The sequence below is a fragment of the Prionailurus bengalensis genome, chromosome B3 (assembly GCF_016509475.1).
Source record: "Prionailurus bengalensis isolate Pbe53 chromosome B3, Fcat_Pben_1.1_paternal_pri, whole genome shotgun sequence".
NCBI classification, from domain to species: domain Eukaryota; kingdom Metazoa; phylum Chordata; class Mammalia; order Carnivora; family Felidae; genus Prionailurus; species Prionailurus bengalensis.
This window is the reverse complement of record NC_057355.1, coordinates 3,918,328-3,935,195: the sequence shown is the minus strand read 5'-3', so window position 1 is coordinate 3,935,195 and position 16,868 is coordinate 3,918,328. Positions and strand designations below refer to the sequence as shown.

Below are 16,868 nucleotides of genomic sequence, written 5' to 3'. Positions count from 1 at the left end.
ATCGGAGGGCATTTTCCGGTAGGCAGGTTTGTTGGAATTTGGTGACGGATGGCTGCCGCCGGGCGTGAGAAGAAGGGCAAGTCTGGAGTAGTCATGAGGCTAACGGCGATGAGGACGACGGTGACGAACAGGATGGTTGCGGCGAGGTTCGCGGAGCCCTTACGAGGCAGCGCTCACGTGCTCCACGCCCTTGAGCCTCATGAGGATCCGCTGAAGTAGAGACTCTTTCTGTCCTCGTCGTATGGACCAGAACACGGAGACCCAGAGAAGCTGTGAGGTGGCCCAAGTCGCCCGGCTGGCGTGTGGAACAGCCGAGGACAGTCAGACTTGAAGAGCCACGTTCTTGACCACAGGTGGTGGTGTCCCTGGGGTTTTGGTGTGGGTTGGCCACCGCTCCCTCACCCCGAGGAAACGCAAGGGGGAAGATGATCGGTGGTGTGGAGGACGACAAATTGGGTTGAGCACCAGCTGAGCTGGATGGGGGTGCTGTGGATTATTCTGCGACACCCAGCGGCCATCTGCTAGTCACGAGGGCAACTCCGGAGGTGTAGACTCAGAGGCGTCAGCCGACAGATAGCAGTTGGTAGTCATAGGGATGAACGAGACATCCCAGAGAGCATGAGTGTGAGGACAGAAAAGGCCAGAGGGGGACGAGGGTACACCACAGAACCAAAGGTGTCCTTTGGATGCGGCCGTCTGGGGGTCACTGGAAGCTTGGTGAGGGCGGGGCCATTGTCAGGGTAGGAAAGAAATGCAGTGATTAGGGGAGAGGCAGATCTATTGTAAGCACCTCGGCTGTACAAAGCCAAGGGAGGGGGAAGGGCCACCGGAAGGGGTCAGGGCTCTAGAAAGCTATGTTTTCTTTCTTTCAATTGTTAAGATGAGAGAGATTTTTTTTTTTTAATTTTTTTTTCAACGTTTATTTATTTTTGGGACAGGGAGAGACAGAGCATGAACGGGGGAGGGGCAGAGAGAGAGGGAGACACAGAATCGGAAACAGGCTCCAGGCTCCGAGCCATCAGCCCAGAGCCCGACGCGGGGCTCGAACTCACGGACCGTGAGATCGTGACCTGGCTGAAGTCAGACGCTTAACCGACTGCGCCACCCAGGCGCCCCAGATGAGAGAGATTTTTAAAAAATGTTTATTTTGGGGGCGTCGGGGCGGCTCAGTCGGTTAAGCGTCCGACTTCGGCTCAGGTCGTGATCTCACGGTCCGTGGGTTCGAGCCCCGCGTCGGGCTCTGTGCTGACAGCTCGGAGCCTGGAGCCTGCTTCAGATTCTGTGTCTCCCTCTCTCTGCTCCTCCCCCACTCATGCTGTCTCTCTCTCAAAAATAAATAAACATTAAAAAAATGTTCATTTTTGAGACAGCATAAGCAGGGGTGGTGCAGAGAGAGGGGGACAGAAGATCCAAAGGAGGCTCCACGCTGCCAGCACAGAGCCCGAGGCGGGGCTCGAACTCATTACCCGGGAGATCATGACCTGAGCAGAAGTCGGACGCTCAACCTCCTGAGTCATCCACGTGCCCCAAGATGAGAGGGACTTGCAAGAGTTCTAGGCTAGCGGGACGGAAGCAGTAGAAAGGATATTTGATAATGGATGGGCAAGGGAAGAGGCGAAGGGGCCCCGTCGTTGAGACAGCCGGAGGGCTGAGTGAGGGCATCAGCCTTGCAAACGAACGTGGACGCCACTCTTAAGTTCGGAGAAAAATGCAGGCTTGAATCCACCTTGAACAGGACCCAGGGGCTTCCGATAAACACAGGACTTGGCCAAGGGCTCCAGTTACTGTGCTCTGAACCCATGGCCACATTTGCACGGAGGCCACACTTCCCACGGGCTGCTCGCAGCCAGACTGAGGGTAGCAGGGATACAACTCCCAGGGAACCCACTCCTGGGAGCGGGGCGACTGCTCTGCTGGCTGACCTGGGTTAGAGACCGCCCCCAGGGGCCTCGCCCCAACCTTCCCCAGACCACACGGCAGTCTCGGATTCTCTCACTCAACCTTCCCTCCTTCTCTCCTTCACCAGGAGGTCAGATCTGCATGCTGTCTGCTGGCTCCCCCAGCCTCCCCGGCTCCCTCCCGTTTCCTCTCCGACAGTCCGGTCTCTCTTCATAACACCCTCGCACATTTAGATCTTTCGGTATCTGCTTTGGGCGCCAGTGGAGAAAATCAGAAAGGCTGCGCTCGGGGGACTCAGAAGCCTCGACCAGGCCACGTGGGGTTGAGGGTGGCAGCAGAGTCTGGCCGGATGAGACCATGTGAGGACAGGCGAGAAGGCAGACAAGCTGACCAGGGGTCGGGGGTGGGGGGGGGCGGCGGTGGTGGTGGGGGGTGAGCCCCAGGGGTTCCCACCAGTTCTCTGAGGGCAGGAAGTGAGGTCGGCTACCGTAGCCACGATGAGTCGTGGGGTGGCATCCTGCAAAGTGGAGGTTCAGAAGGGAGGTTCAGAAGGGTTCCCCACGAGGGAAGACAAAGCCCACAGAGGTTGTAATGCAAGGTGAGCGGGAAGGATGGAGAAGTCGCAGGCGTGGGAAGACGTTTCAGGACCCTGCTGGCCTCGAGAGAGTCTCTGGATTTTATACTAGCTGCTACCGGAGGGTTCTGAGCTGGGACCCACACACCCGCCGGTGGCTCCCTCCTCTTGATCCCCCTGAAGCAGGGACGTGGAGCCCTCCCCCGACAGGGGGGTCAGAAGGGAGAGGGGAGCATGCTTTTATCTACTGGAAGGGCAGATAAAAGAGGTGAGGAGGTGAAAAGATTAATTACAAAAACCTGACTCAAAAAAAAACACAACAACCCTGCACGTTTAAGAAAGAAAGAAGCTGAAATTCATTCTACTTTGAGCCCTGGCTGTTAAGAGTTATTATTATTATTATTTTTTAATTTTTTTTAAGTTTATTTATTTTTGGGACAGAGAGAGACAGAGCATGAACGGGGGAGGGGCAGAGAGAGAGGGAGACACAGAATCGGAAACAGGCTCCAGGCTCCGAGCTGTCAGCACAGAGCCCGACACGGGGCCCGAACTCGGGAACTGTGACATCACGACCTGAGCTGAAGTCGGACGCTCAACCGGCTGAGCCACCCAAGTGCCCCATTTTGGTATTTTCCTTAATAACAAATTGATACCTGGGCGCCTGGGTGGCTCAGTCAGTTGAGTGTCCTACTTCGGCTCAGGGCGTGATTTTGCAGTTTGTGAGTTCGAGCCCCGCATCGGGATCTCTGCTGCCAGCATGGAGCCCGCTTCGGATCCTCTCTCCCTGTCTCTCTGCCCCTCTCCTGCTCATGCTCTCTCTCTCTCTCAAAAATAAACATTAAAGAAATAATAAACTGACACCCAGCCCCTCTTCCCCGGGAAGTAACCACTGCTCTTTCTTTGGAACTCATTAATACCTGCAACTCCTGTTTGGATGTGGCCGTAGTTACTGATGCTAGCACCTGTCTGCCCGCCTGCCCTGGGTTTTCGGTTCTGTAAAATTCATTGTGTGTGTGCGTGTGTGTGCGCAAATGACCGCAGCACGTGTACAACACGGCGTCCATATGACAAAACCAGCCTTACAACTGTTTGCCTTTTTAAACAAAAACATGTGGCATATATTTTTATTACATCATAGAAAACTCATTTGTATACAAATTGGTTCCACTTTGGGGAAACTGGAATAATAAACAGCTGGGTAACAAAACGGTGGAAAGATACGTTTCACTTTACGCAGAGACCAAGTGTTGTCATACTTATTTTTTAAAAATGTTGAAACAATCCGTAACAGGTTGTTGGCTTTTTTTTTTTTTTCTCACCCTTGTGCAGGAGGAATAATCTCTCTCTCGTAACCCCCGCTTCTCTCTGAGGATGTTTCTCATTACTTAAATCAACGGTAAGCTTAAAAGACGGTTAACCTGAAGTCTTAATACGAAGTCAATTTCTTTCCCTGCCACGGGCTTGCCGAGTACGGTGAATGTCAAATTTCAAGAGATGGTCTCTTTTCGTAGGAACTGATTAAGCTTCCTTTCTACAACAGCACATGTGTACAAGGGGGTGGAACACATTTCAGAATAAGTTAAATATTAAGACGTACAGCATGGCAGGTAACGCCCTATTTTTCTCCTACTGGGTAAATCGGGAAGTTCATCCTAACCTTACACGTTTATAAAAGGGTGAGGACCGAGGGACCCAGTGATACCAAAAATGCACCACAACCATCAGAACCGTATTCTCTAGGCGCTCTGGCCGAGTATTTACAACGGGTCCTGAACTCCTTCCTCGGAGGACCAGAAGGGACCAGACTCCGAGGTTCACCGCCAGACCACGGGCAGCGGCTCTGAAGTTCAGGCCGACATACTCCTTCTGGCCTGGAGCAGGGACCCAGGGGTCACACCGTGACGCGTCTGCACTCACCCCGACTACTCACGTAACAAACACAAGTTAAATATTATCAAAATTACTTTAAATTAAATTGAAGACCGCGATGTTTAAGTGCATGAAATCCACCCCCCGCCCCCGAGCTTCCTGAATGCACACGACACAGCAAGAACGGACATCCTTGGGAACGACATCCACATTCCTCTGTGTTGAAACCCATCTGCTTCCTCTAAGAACTGGAGGTCCGTGAGACCCCTGAAGGGGGAGGGGAAAAAGAAAAAAAAAAAAAAGCAATTCTCCACTCCAAACGGAGGCATAGTCTCAAAAAGTCATTTTCCCCAAACCTGAGTCTGGATGGCAGACTCATTAAAGGAACTGAAAAATGCGCACTTCGGGACTGGCTCCTCACCCGTGGCGGCAGTCTGCTTCCCCGGGACACTCAGCTGACCCTTAACACTCGTGCAAGGCTGACATCAGGCTGCCCCCAGGTCCTGGGCCCCTGTTGTCAACCTGCAGGCCTGGAGCCCTCCCAGGGAACGTGTAAACAAACGTGGGGAAAACGGTGTTTCTGCCAGTTTTTGCCAGGTCAGGGAAAAGCCTCTTGGGCCACGACAGAGAACAGGGCCTTAGTGCGGCCCCGGTGCTGACTTCCTCCGAGGCTGGTTTTTTGCACATTCTGCTGCAGCAAGACGGTGAAGTCAACTCAAAGCCTTTTTGCCTGGCTTGCCCCAAGTGGTGTTAAACAAAACCAGAGACGTTTCTTTGGACTACCTCATTCCTGAATTCTGATCCGCACACGTGTCCTCGCACACCTGCTCCGCCCTCTTGTTACTGCAGGTGACCCGGGGAGGCGGCCAGGCTCTTGTGCAGGTTGGGATTCTGGCTGTGTCTGTTCCGGCTGCGGACAGATGAGAACATGGTGTTGCAGCCCGGAACTTTGCATTTGTGGAGCTGGCGGAGATGCACAGTTTTGTAGTGAGCCCTGAAGGTCCCTTTGTTACTGTACGTCTTTTGGCAGAGGTGACAAGTTATGGGCAGCCCAGAAGGCAGGCTGGCAAGGCTCTGGTCGGCCTTCTCCATCAGGACACAGATGGGGTACTCATCTTCCCCGGGGACAAGGCTCGGCCCGTTACAGTCCTCATCACTGTCCTCCATGAGCACGGTGCCTTCCTCGCTCGCCCCGTCTGAGTCCCAAGAGGAATGGCTGCTGTTCTCAGACTTCATGCTCGAGGTAGTACTCAGATCCAAGATGGTGCCCTCGCTCGGCGGACCAGAGCTGTAGCTCTCCAGGCCGGCACTGTGGACTTGGGTTATTGGGTAAACCAGACTGCTCATCCGACTCGTTCCCTTGAAGATGACAGATGTCTGGGGGGCCTGCTGCGTGAAAGCCACATCCTGATAGGTCTCCTTGGCCACATCTTTCAGAAGGTAGGCTGCATGGAAATGGTCTTCGGTGCTCTCCAGTGCCTCTTGGCTCAACACTTTTTGGTGGAGACTTAGGTTTGAACTGTGTCTACAAGAGGGAACATATGGTTAGCAATAGGTCGGGCTGTTGTAAGAAACAGTCAACATTCCAAGTGGAGACACGAGCTGGATACCGCAAAACGCTCGTGGCAAGGAAGAAGCGATGATAAGGGGAGAGGGGTGAAATGCAGGTCTAGTGGATGCTGGCCCAGGGCTGTCCACCACCCGTCAGAAGTCAGCATTGAGGAGGAAAGCGGATAGTCTGGAGTCTGGGAATACGCAGTCCTTCTTAACTTCTTAACTTCGTGATGGACACGAACTTTCCTGGACCTCATCTAGAGAGAATGCCTAGACTACTTTGATCAGGTCAAGTCACCTGGGACCCTGCAACCAGGGGACCCCAGAGAAAACTGGTCCCAATAAGGAATTAAGTGGAGCACTTTGTTTCAAAAAAAAATTTTTTTTTAAGGTTTATTTATTTTTGAGAGACAGAGAGAGACAGAGCACAAGCAGGGGAGGGGCAGAGAGAGAGACACACACACGCATACACAAAGAATCCGAAGCAGGCTCCAGGCTCCGATCTGTCAGCACAGAGCCTGACGTGGGGCTTGAACTCACAAACCTTAAGATCGTGACCTGAGCTGAAACCGAGAGTCGGTTGCTTAACCGACTGAGCCACCCAAGTGCCCCTTGAGCAACCTTTCTTTTTTTTTTTTTAGTGTTTATTTATTTTTGGGAGACAGAGAGAGACAGAGCACAAGCAGGGGAAGGGCAGAGAGAGGGAGACACAGAATCCGAAGCAGGCTCCAGGCTCTGAGCTGTCAGCACACAGCCCGACGTGGGGCTTGAACACACGGACCGCGAGATCATGACCTGAGCCGAAGTCAGAGGCTTAACCAACTGAACCACCAGGCACCCCACGTGGAGGGCTTTATTTCAAAGAAACCAAGAAATATCTTCTAGAGCTGTACTGTCCGGTACGATAGCTTGCTCATTCGTGACCACGGAGGCCCTGAAACGTGGCTGCGACATACACAGAAATGACAAGATTTCGGATAGACCGAAGGAAACAAAATACATTGTTAAGGCTCACGTCACCTGAGCTTCTCACACTTTCTTAACGTGCCCACTAGAAGATTTCCAATTTTCTGGGTGGCTTGCATCATGGTCTATGGCATTAACACACCTGTCAAGTGCTCACACAGGTGAGCAAACCTGATTGGCTAGAAATTGTGTGTTCTAGCCAGAGAGAGAGAGAGAGAGAGAGAGAGAGAGAGAGAGACAGAGACAGAGACAGAGGGAGGGAGAGAACGCTAAGTTCGGTTCATATTTGCAACGTTTCACTATAAACCAGACAGGAGTTTTGCAAGTACAGCATTGAACACACCACCAGCCTTCTACCCAATGATTATTCCTGAAGGGCAGACAATGAGTATCCATTATGACACATGCTTACTCACACGATATCATTTAGACATAACTTGTCAATCAATGGTGGCCTCGCTCAGAGATCCCCTGCTAACTTCTGGCTGGCAGAAACAGCCCTGACTGCAAGGGGTACAACCTTACAGGTGACAGGAAAATGGCTCCAAGTGGAAAAGAGCCTCCCCCACCAGGACAGACGAGAACGTGTGCCAGGCCCACGCTGGGAACAACGCACGGTCCCCTCCGCAAATAGCTAGGGACTGAATTTTCTCTTCGAAACCTCCAAAGACGTGGCGGGGGGGGGGGGTGGTGGGGAAATGGGTGGAAATCGCATCCCATTTCAAGGAAAGTGTAAAATCTGCTCTTCGGCTCCTCCCTCGTATCCCTCGCACGTTCTTTTTCTGGACGTCCTCAGCACCGCAGTCTTGGATCGCCTTGCCAACTGCACTGCTGCCCTGTGATTATGTCAGCGTGCTGGGCTGAAGGGGCAGGTATGCGTCGGCAGAAAACCAGACGTTAGATTGACACGTAGGTCCCGGGACGCGCGAGCGGTTAGGAAAAAAGTCAGACAGACACGCTCGCTGGAACTTTGCACGGGAAGGTCCCCGCCGTGACGAGGCCAAGCTGTCAGCCTGAGCACCCCCAGGAACACCGAGAGTGAACGTGTGGGATCCTCCAACCTGCTTGTTAAGCCTTCCCGGGGTGCCACGTGCCCTTAAACCAGTCACTACCACAAACGCAAAACCCACTGGCTTCCTGCTTCCAGGATTGCTAATGCTGTGCCTGCTGGCTGTGTGCGTGCACGCGTGCGTGCGTGTCTTCCCTGACACTTCCATCCCTATCCTCCTCCCTCGTCCTCCCCGGTTTCTGCCTCCGTAGACTAGTGGTTCTCAAAGTGTGGTCTGGGCACCCCTAGTGGTCGTGAGACCCTTTCAGGGGTACCCTGAAGTCAAAACTCATTTCATAGGGACACGAAGACATGATCTGTGATGACATGATTTGTCTTTTCCACTGTCGTCCCTTCCCGAGCGTACTGTGGTTTTCCGGGGGCTACGTGACATGCGGTCTTGGAACAGGTTGAACGCAGAAGCTGATGTAAGAAGGCAGCTATTTTCTGCTAAGCCAGACGTTGCAGAGATTTGCAGAAACGTAAAAACAAAACCAGTCTTCTCACTGAGCTTTTGTTTTGGAAAACGGGCTTATTTTTCATTAAATGCTATGTGTATTACTTTAAGGGATGAAATATTGATTTTTTTTTTCAGTTTTAATCTCTAATGCAGTAAACACTGATACTTATAAACCCAACTAGACCACCCAACCGAGGGCTCTTGAGGGCCCTCAGGTTTTAAGAATTTGTGAAGGGGTTCTGAGACCAAACCGACTGAGAGCTGCTGCTTTAGTCATGCCCCTTCTTCCAGGAAGCTTTCCCTAACTTCTCAGAGGCCAGTAGGTACCTCCACTATGTGCCCACAGCAGCCTGTATCTCTCACATGATAGCGGGCACCACATTCAGCTGAAATTGCCTATTTACTGGTCTGTCTCCTCCGCGGGCCTTTGTGAGCAGTGACTGTGTCCACAGCACCTGACAGAAGGTTCTTGAATACATACACACACACACACACACACACACACACACACACACACACACACTTGGCTAAAGAAGCATCTAGGGTGCTATTATAGTCCCTTTCTGAGGGACCCTAGTGACTGCTGCTGGCAGTGGCTCTAAGAAGGGAAGAAAATCATCCTGACAACAGAGTTCTCATCTCTGACCCCCAGAAGAGGGGGGTGGCCCCAGGCCTGCCCACAAAGCTCCTTTTAAAATGGTGCCACTTCGGGGGCTCCCGAGTGGCTCAGTCATTTAAACGTCCAGCTCTTGATTTTGGCTCGGGTCATGATCCCACGGTGTGTGAGATCGAGCCCGCATCAGCCTCTGCACTGACAGTGTGGAGCCCGCTTGGGTCTCTCTCCCTCTCCCTCCCTCTCTCTCTCTCTCTCTCTCTCTCCCTCTCTGTCTGACCCTCCCCTCCGCTCGCTCTCTCACTCTCTCTCAAAATAAATAAACAAACATTAAAAAAATGAGAGAAAATGTGCCATTTTAATCAGATTCTAGGCAAAATGCCTTCCTAGTTCTAGACCACTAAAATCAGGAGTTGAAATTTAGAATTCAAGATGCGTTCCCGTGGTGGGGGAGGGGGCCTTCTAATTTGGTGGGCGCTGTGGGCCAGAACGCTGTCATAAATATCAAGGATAATCTGCCTGATAGAGCTATCTCTTCTTCAATACAACACAACAGCCTTGTCATGAACAAAGCCTCCTGTTGGAGGATGAAGAAAAAGGGCACGCTCTCCAGTCAGGGGATCCTGGTGGTTTGGTTCAACACGCCAGCGAGAGAAAACAGGAATTTTAACTCCTACCACCCTTGCTCTCTTCCCCTCGCTCCAGGCGAGTATGTTCTTATGAGCCCGCTCCAGGAACGTGTGGGCAGTACCTGTACCTTCCCCCTCTTCAGGAAATCAGGTGTTACGCTTTGGACGAAGGTAGCTAGCGGGGATGCTGAATTGCTTCAAGTCAGGCTTGTCTGAGCAAATGCAACATGGTTAATATTCTGCGAACTCTCTAGCATTGATCGTATGGCATTTCATCAGAGAGCTAGTCTTTTCCTTAAAGCCTCCTGGGGTCACCTCCTGGTTACGCACAAGCTTCCCTTCACAGGCTGGGGAGGAAGGTGGCCCGAGGGGTGGTTATGGGACTCAAGTTCCCGAAGAAAAGCACACACGAGGCAGCAATGCCTGTGCTGTGTCCCGGAGTGACGAGAGGCGCTCTGTACCTGGGCGCTTTGCAAACAGGTTGACGCTGTGTTGTGCCTCACAACACCCAGTACCCAGTGACTCTCGCTTTTCAACCAACATCACAAACCCCGAAGGAACCTGCTAAGTGTCTTTGTTCTTTGATATCTTAATGATTAAAAAATCTTCAGGGTGCCTGGTGGCTCAGTCGGTGAAGTGTCAGACCCTTGATTTCGGCTCGGGTCATGATCTCACGGTTCACGACTTCAATCGAGCCCCGTGTCGCTTGGGGTTCTCTCTCTCCCTCTCTGTCTGCCCCTTCCCCACCGCTGCGTGCCCTCCCTCTCTCAAAATAAAGAAACCGAAAAAAATAATTTAAAAACCTTCGATCAAGCAGCTATTCTTTTTTTTGAACGTAGCTGGTTAAATAGACATAAGAGAAAGTATTTCATCCGGTGGGCTTCATATCATAAAATGAAAAGCAGACAAGTTTGGGGGAAGTTACACTGAGGATTGTAACGCCCCTCCCCACCACTGCCTCATGTGAGACCAGCTCACGATTCCTTACCCCCAACCCTTTGGGCCAGATGTGTTTCTGCATTCAGAGTTGCTTAGACTTTAGAAAGGCAGAATCATTGCATACACTGTAATATTTTGTTCATGTCCCCATAATGAATCCATTAGTATTTCTGCATGGAACATAGAATAAGAAAATCCACGCGTAGGGAGATTAAAAAAAAAATAAGATTAGCAACAGGCTCGTGTCATTTCAGATCAGGTTTTGTGGCCAAGGGCGTTTAGATTTGGAACTGAGAATTCGGGAATGCGGATCCGTAGAACAGTGTTTCTCAAACCGTGGTCCCTGGAACAGCAGGAGCGGTAATCCCCTGGGAACTCAGAAATGCAAACTCTCGGGCCTCCCCCCCCCTCACCGTCTCCTGACCTGCTGAAGCAGAAATTCAACAGGCAGGGCTCAGAAGTATGTGTGTCTAGGTGACTCAGACGCATTGTAGAGTTTAAGAATCGGTGCCTTGGGAGACACGATGACCCACGGGTGTCTTACCTGTCTCTGCTCCTGCGCGAGGGGAAGGTGGCGTTACAACCTTCCACTGTGCACACGTGGGTTTCCCTGGCGTGCATGTTCTTGTGGTGCATTTTCACGCCGCAGGCGTTCTTAAAGGTCTTCTTGCAGACGTCGCACTGGAAGCGGTGTTCTTCCTTCCGCCGGCCGAGGGCACGCTGACCCGCGACGTCTGGCTCTTTAGACTCTTCGAAACAAGGAAAAGCCATCCCTCTGCTGGACAGAGCGCCCAAGAGCCCGCCGGCCAGCAGGTGCTGCTGCAGTCTGATGTAGTCCGGAAAGGGCACGCAGGGCTCCGTCCCGGGTGTGAGGTGAAGCTCACGGCCGCCGTCGTCCGGCCCCCTCGGCACCGCGGGCTCCTGCTTAGCCTCGCTCTCGGTGCGCTGCGGGGCCTGCTCGGGGCTTCTGCTGATGGCTCCGCCGGCCTTCATCCCCGAGTCTCCGCGGCAGCCCGTCTCTCCTCCTGACTGCGTGTCCTGGTCCCCGGGGGCTCTGTCCGACTGAGGACTGCAGGCCTCCGGCTCGTCCCCGCGGGCCACCCGCGGGGGCACGTCTTCATCCGAGCTGAGCGCCTGCCTCTTCTCGTTGGCGATTCCCACGGTCTCCTTCTCGATTTTGATGGGCATACTGGACTTCCGGGATTTCTTCTTGGGAAGGGCGTCAAGCGGCCCCTCGTTCGACACCAGCTGTTCCGGGATGGAAGAGGACAGGAGAGGCAGAGAAGGCAGCACCCCGGGCGTGTTCGCCAGCTCGGCCGGAGTGGCCGGGCTGCGGTAGAAAGGCAGGACCGGCTGGACCGTCTTTAGGTTGGGGAAAAGCACCCCGTTTTGCCCAAGGCTGGGGAAGGCCGGCTGGCCCCCGGAAGCCTCCCCCGCACCGAAGCCGGCCAGGGGCCTGTAGTCGGCAGAGCTCACCGTGAAGGCCGGGCGTTCATAGCCGTCCGAGGCGGCCAGGTTCAGGCTGCCGCGCAGGTCTTTGTCCCTGTTGTTCCTGTTCATGGGCATGTGCAGCCGGGGGTTGGGGTTGGCGCTGTGGCGGTTCCGGCTCCTGAGGGAGCTGAAGACCATGTTACAGCCCTCGATGGTGCACTTGTGCTTGATCTTCAGGTGGACGGCGTTGTAGTGGATCTTGAGCGTGCCCTTGTCGTAGAAGGTCTTCTCACAGGCCGTGCAGAACACCCGGCCCTTCTTCGCGCCCAGGCTGGTCCTCTCGGGCTTCGCTTTGGCCTCGGGGGACAGCTGTGTCCTTTCGAGCTTCGTGACGATGTTGTACGGGCTGGAGTCACTCAGACGGGCGTTGTCTTCCTTTTTCGTCACCGGATCCGGGCAGTTTAGACACTGCTCTCTTTCCACCTGAAATGGTGTGGAGCTGGAGGTCACGAAGCCACTGCCGGGGAAGGGTCCGTGGATGTCCTGCTTGGGGTCCTGACTTTGGTCCTGACCCTGCTCCAGCACGTACTGCTCGGGCAGGGACCCTACGAGTGTGGGAGGCACAGGGTTGAAGAACTGGAAAGGCAGCATGAAGGTCATGTTGTTGATGAGGTTCTCAAAGGGGTGCAGGCTGCTGGGGTTCCCCTTGTCCACAGGAGCGGGGAGGCCGGCACCCCTGTGGCTGCAGCTCTCGATGAAGGCCCTGATGTCCACGTTCGCCGTGGACGGCGGGATGACGACGGACCGCTCTTCTTTCTCCTGAATTGCCATGAGCTCCACGATGGACTTGGTCTCCCCAAAACGAAGGAACTGCTGCAAGGTGGCCACCTCCTCCTCGCTGGTCATGATGCTCCAGTGATCCAGCACCTTTCCCGACGCATCCTAAGCCGGAATTAAAAAGCGCAATCAATTTTACTGCTCCTTGCCTTCTTCTCTAGAAGGAGTCACGCGGTCAGGGCCCCCACGAGCACCGCAGGGCGCCCTGGCGCACACTGGAAAACGAAAACGAAACGCCCCCCCGGATGAGCACGGGGCTCGCGGAGCCCGGCCCCCCCCCCCACTCACACTGCTCTCCTAGGCCAGAGACTCTGTGCAGAAAATAACCTGCACCAATTATAAGCGGTGGTCCAGAAGAGAGAAATAAAATTATATTACTCAAGCCTAAGGGAAATTAAGTGATTATTTTCCATCTTACTTCAAACCAATTGGTTGTCTGGCATTAGGCATAATAATCCCCCCCCCCCCCGCCCAAAATTAAAATATGTATCATTTGAACAACAGTAACTTCTTTATCTAAAAAGTATAGACAGAGCAATCAGGCCTAGCACAGCTCAAGTATTTATTTTGCTGCGAGTTTAATAATCTTCCCAAGCAACTCACATCAGAAAGCAAATGAACCTGTATTGATCCACTGGCCGTGTCTGCAAAGCAGAGATTTAATTACACTGGAGTGTTGGAGATCTTTCAAACTCTAGCAAGGCCTAACTTTTCCCAAAACTACAATAAATATTTTATCACAGAACATGTATTTGATGGCCTACTGAGATCTTTCACAATGCATGTAAGAGTTCTGAAGATGATGAGGGATGTAACATCATAAATTTTTGATGCACTAGAGGTTCAAGGTAATTGATTCCATATTTTTAATCCTAACACTAGAAAGCAAGATTATTAGGATCATTAAATATTGATCTATGTCATAATGTAAGATCATAATGCTACTCTACATAAAAGGTTGCTTTGAGCCTGCTGGGGGTCCTGCAACCAAGGTGAGCAAATATGCCTTCAGAGGAATATTGTGGGTGTCAGGGTTAGAAAGAAACGGGTTCAAATCCTGGGTTGGCCACGTATGACCTGAGTGGCTTTGGCCACGATTCAGAGGCACTTGGAGCCTCTGGCTTTTCAGCTGGAAAATGGGGATAATTGACCTGCCTTGTGAGATTTTACCGGAAGAGGGTCCAGGTCGATAAATGGTTGTAAGTGTTCGTGTTAATGACACGGCCTACCTGGAGGAGACTGAAGCCAATGTCCGTTTCAGGGAAACTGTGACATTTCCTAGTGTGGATGTCAAAGCAAGAAAAAAGCCGCAGCTGTGTCAGATGTCAGAGAAATGCTACCGTTCGTACCAGGAAAGATGCCCTTTGCTTGCAGATATGACCCGTGAGGCCTACCTCCACGACCTGGTCGAGGAGGAGGTAAGACTACTCTGCAAAATAACAGAAAGGGAGAAGGGGAGGAGGGCACGGCACAGCCGAGAGATGAGAACACGTGCGGGGGCCGGAAGGGAGTCCAGGAGCGAGAGAACGAGCGGGAGCCGGAAGGCAGACACATCCCAGGAGGGTGGAGCCCGGGAAGGAAGACCAGAAGTGGGGCAGCATGAAGCCGTAACTGTCCGCCGTGTGGTTCTGGAACTCCCGTTCTCCCCCACCCACACCCTCAGTAAAATCTGGTACAGGCAGGGCCTTGTGTCAGTAGGTGGCTTGGGGACAGTAACGTGGGGCAAACGCTTCATTGCAGGAGGGCCGGCTCGGTGGAATCTGAGTCAGAGAACATGTAATTGCTCCCACGTCCGGAAGTTTCACGGGTATCTGGGGGAAAGCACTGCGTTTTCCCCAGAACACGAGGTGGGGGCTTAAGCCATTAGAAAAAATTTTTAAAAAGATTTTTTTAAGTTTATTATTATTATTTTTTATTTTGGGAGAGACAGAGATGGCATGAGCAGGGGAGGGGCAGAGACAGAGGAAGAGAACAGAGAATCCCGAGCAGACTCCACACTGTCAGTGCAGAGCCCAGCATGGGCTCGAACTCCCGAAACCATGAGATCGTGACCTGAGCTGACACCAAGAGTCAGATGTCAGATGCTTAACCAACTGAGCCACCCAGGCACCCCAGGAAAAATATTTAAGGGGATGATGCCCACCAACGACTGGAGCACTACAGGCGACCGGGTTCCATCATTTACTGGAATATGGATTCGAGACGACGTTCCAGGAGAACCATGGCCACGCTGACCATACCTGTAGCACATATCCACGGATATAATCCTGAAGGGTCCAGTCCAGGGCATGGAGAATCTGGAGAACCTCATCTTGCTTCAACACGCTGAAGAGCCGGTCCAGTAGGATTTTCAGGCGAACAGGGATGGCCTGGGTCCCGTACAGCATGAGGCTGCTGATGTCAAACACCACATTGGACTGGACAATCTCCACCTGGCTTGTGGGATACACGGGAGGGATCCTCAGCTTGCTTAGAGCTGAAAAATCAAATTGAAGAAAAGAAAGTCCATTTGTAAAGATCCTACTGCTAAGAGAAACACGCAGAAGGTGGTAGGCTAGTGTGAGCTCTCAGGTATGTGCTCCAACAGAAAAAAACAGTAATATGCAAATGTTAACAATCTTTTTTTTTTTTTTAAGTTATTTTGAGGGAGAGAGAGAGTGCGTGAGCAGGGGAGGGGCAGAGAGAAAGAGGGAGGGAGAGAATCCCAAGCAGGCTCTGTGCTGTTAGCATGGAGCCCGACGTGGGGCTCAAACTCACGAACTATGAGATAATGACCTGAGCCGAAATTAAGAGCTGGACACTTAACCGACTGAGCCACGTAGGCGCCTTTGATTAACCACCTTAAGAGCTATCAGGCTCTAAATTATTCACAAGAACTTCTAAAATAAAACAGCCTGGCTTGAGATTCTTTTTTCTTCCCTGTGGCATCCCTAAGGAGTAAGAAATAGCCCCACGTAGGACAGATGCAAGGACAAGGAGTGAAGACAAATGCAGCAGGTGCATAATCAAAAGATAGAAAAATCAGGAAGAACAGGGTCTGCCGGTGAAGATCTGACGGATCTGGGTCCGTGCCCTCGTCTGTCATCAGGCTCTGCCTTGTCGTCCAAGTCATCAGGCTCTGCCGATTTAAGCCACCGAAATCTATGCCGTCCAATGTGACAGTCATCAGGCACGCACGGCTGCTTAAATTTATTTAACTTTAACTTTTTTAACTTTAACTGAATTATTTTTCAGTTAAACTGAAAAATAACTTTACTTTTATTTTAACTTTACTGAATTATTTTTACCTTTAACGTGTTTAACGTGTTTAAGTTTACTGAATTATTTTTACCTTATTCAACTATTTCATTCATTAAATTCAATCAAACTGGAAATGGAGTCCTTCAGCCACACCAGTCACGTTGCAAGTACTCACCAGCTGCACAGGGCTGGTGTGGGGTTCTGGGGTTTGGCAAGCTGAAATACAGGACGCCCAGCTACACACGAACGTGGATTTCACATAAACAGTGACTGAGTGGGATACGTTTATACTAAAAATACTCACGGGGACACAGTTAAGCTTAAGTTGTTGTGTCTCTGAAATTCACATTTAACTGAGCATTCTGGGTTGTATCTGGCAACCCTGGAGGCCGTTGCATGAGCTGCTGTCGCTGCAGAATGACCCAGCACACCCCTCACGCGGGGTCGTTCAGGTTCAAAGGGATCGTATGCAAAGCTCCTGGCCTGTTAGCCAGAGATCGGGGCCACACACAAGGGTTCGCCGTCTGGGAAGGGATTTAACGTTAGCCGTTCCCAAACCACTCTAGGTTATTCCGAGGGGGCACGACAGGCCACGGGAAGAGGACACATAGTTACCGTGGGCCACCCATCCGTGTCTGCACTGCTCACACTGGCGGTGGTTGATCTTCCCCGGCTTGAAACTCTGGCAGCTACAGTTGAGAGTGCAGCCGATAGCCTGCGGGAGAGAACACAGGCCCACGGGGAGCGTGAGTGACACACGCAGGGCTTTGCCGAACACCACGCGGTCGGTCCTCCATTCAGTGACATTC

General features: G+C 52.1%; 1 protein-coding gene across 2 annotated transcripts in view; it reads right to left on the bottom strand.

Annotated features, from left to right (window-relative positions):
* Positions 1 to 3,561: 3,561 nt before the first annotated feature.
* Positions 3,562 to 16,868, bottom strand: part of BNC1 (basonuclin 1) — a 31,785-nt gene continuing 18,478 nt past the window's right edge. For both annotated transcript variants that reach the window (XM_043554623.1, XM_043554624.1), the window contains exons 2-5: positions 16,675 to 16,774; positions 15,060 to 15,295; positions 11,096 to 12,924; positions 3,562 to 5,867 (exon numbers count right to left, since the gene is read on the bottom strand). In XM_043554623.1, coding sequence (XP_043410558.1) covers positions 5,183 to 5,867; positions 11,096 to 12,924; positions 15,060 to 15,295; positions 16,675 to 16,774 — 2,850 coding nt within the window. In that variant the 3' untranslated portion in view covers positions 3,562 to 5,182. The remainder of the gene's footprint in view (positions 5,868 to 11,095; positions 12,925 to 15,059; positions 15,296 to 16,674; positions 16,775 to 16,868) is intronic.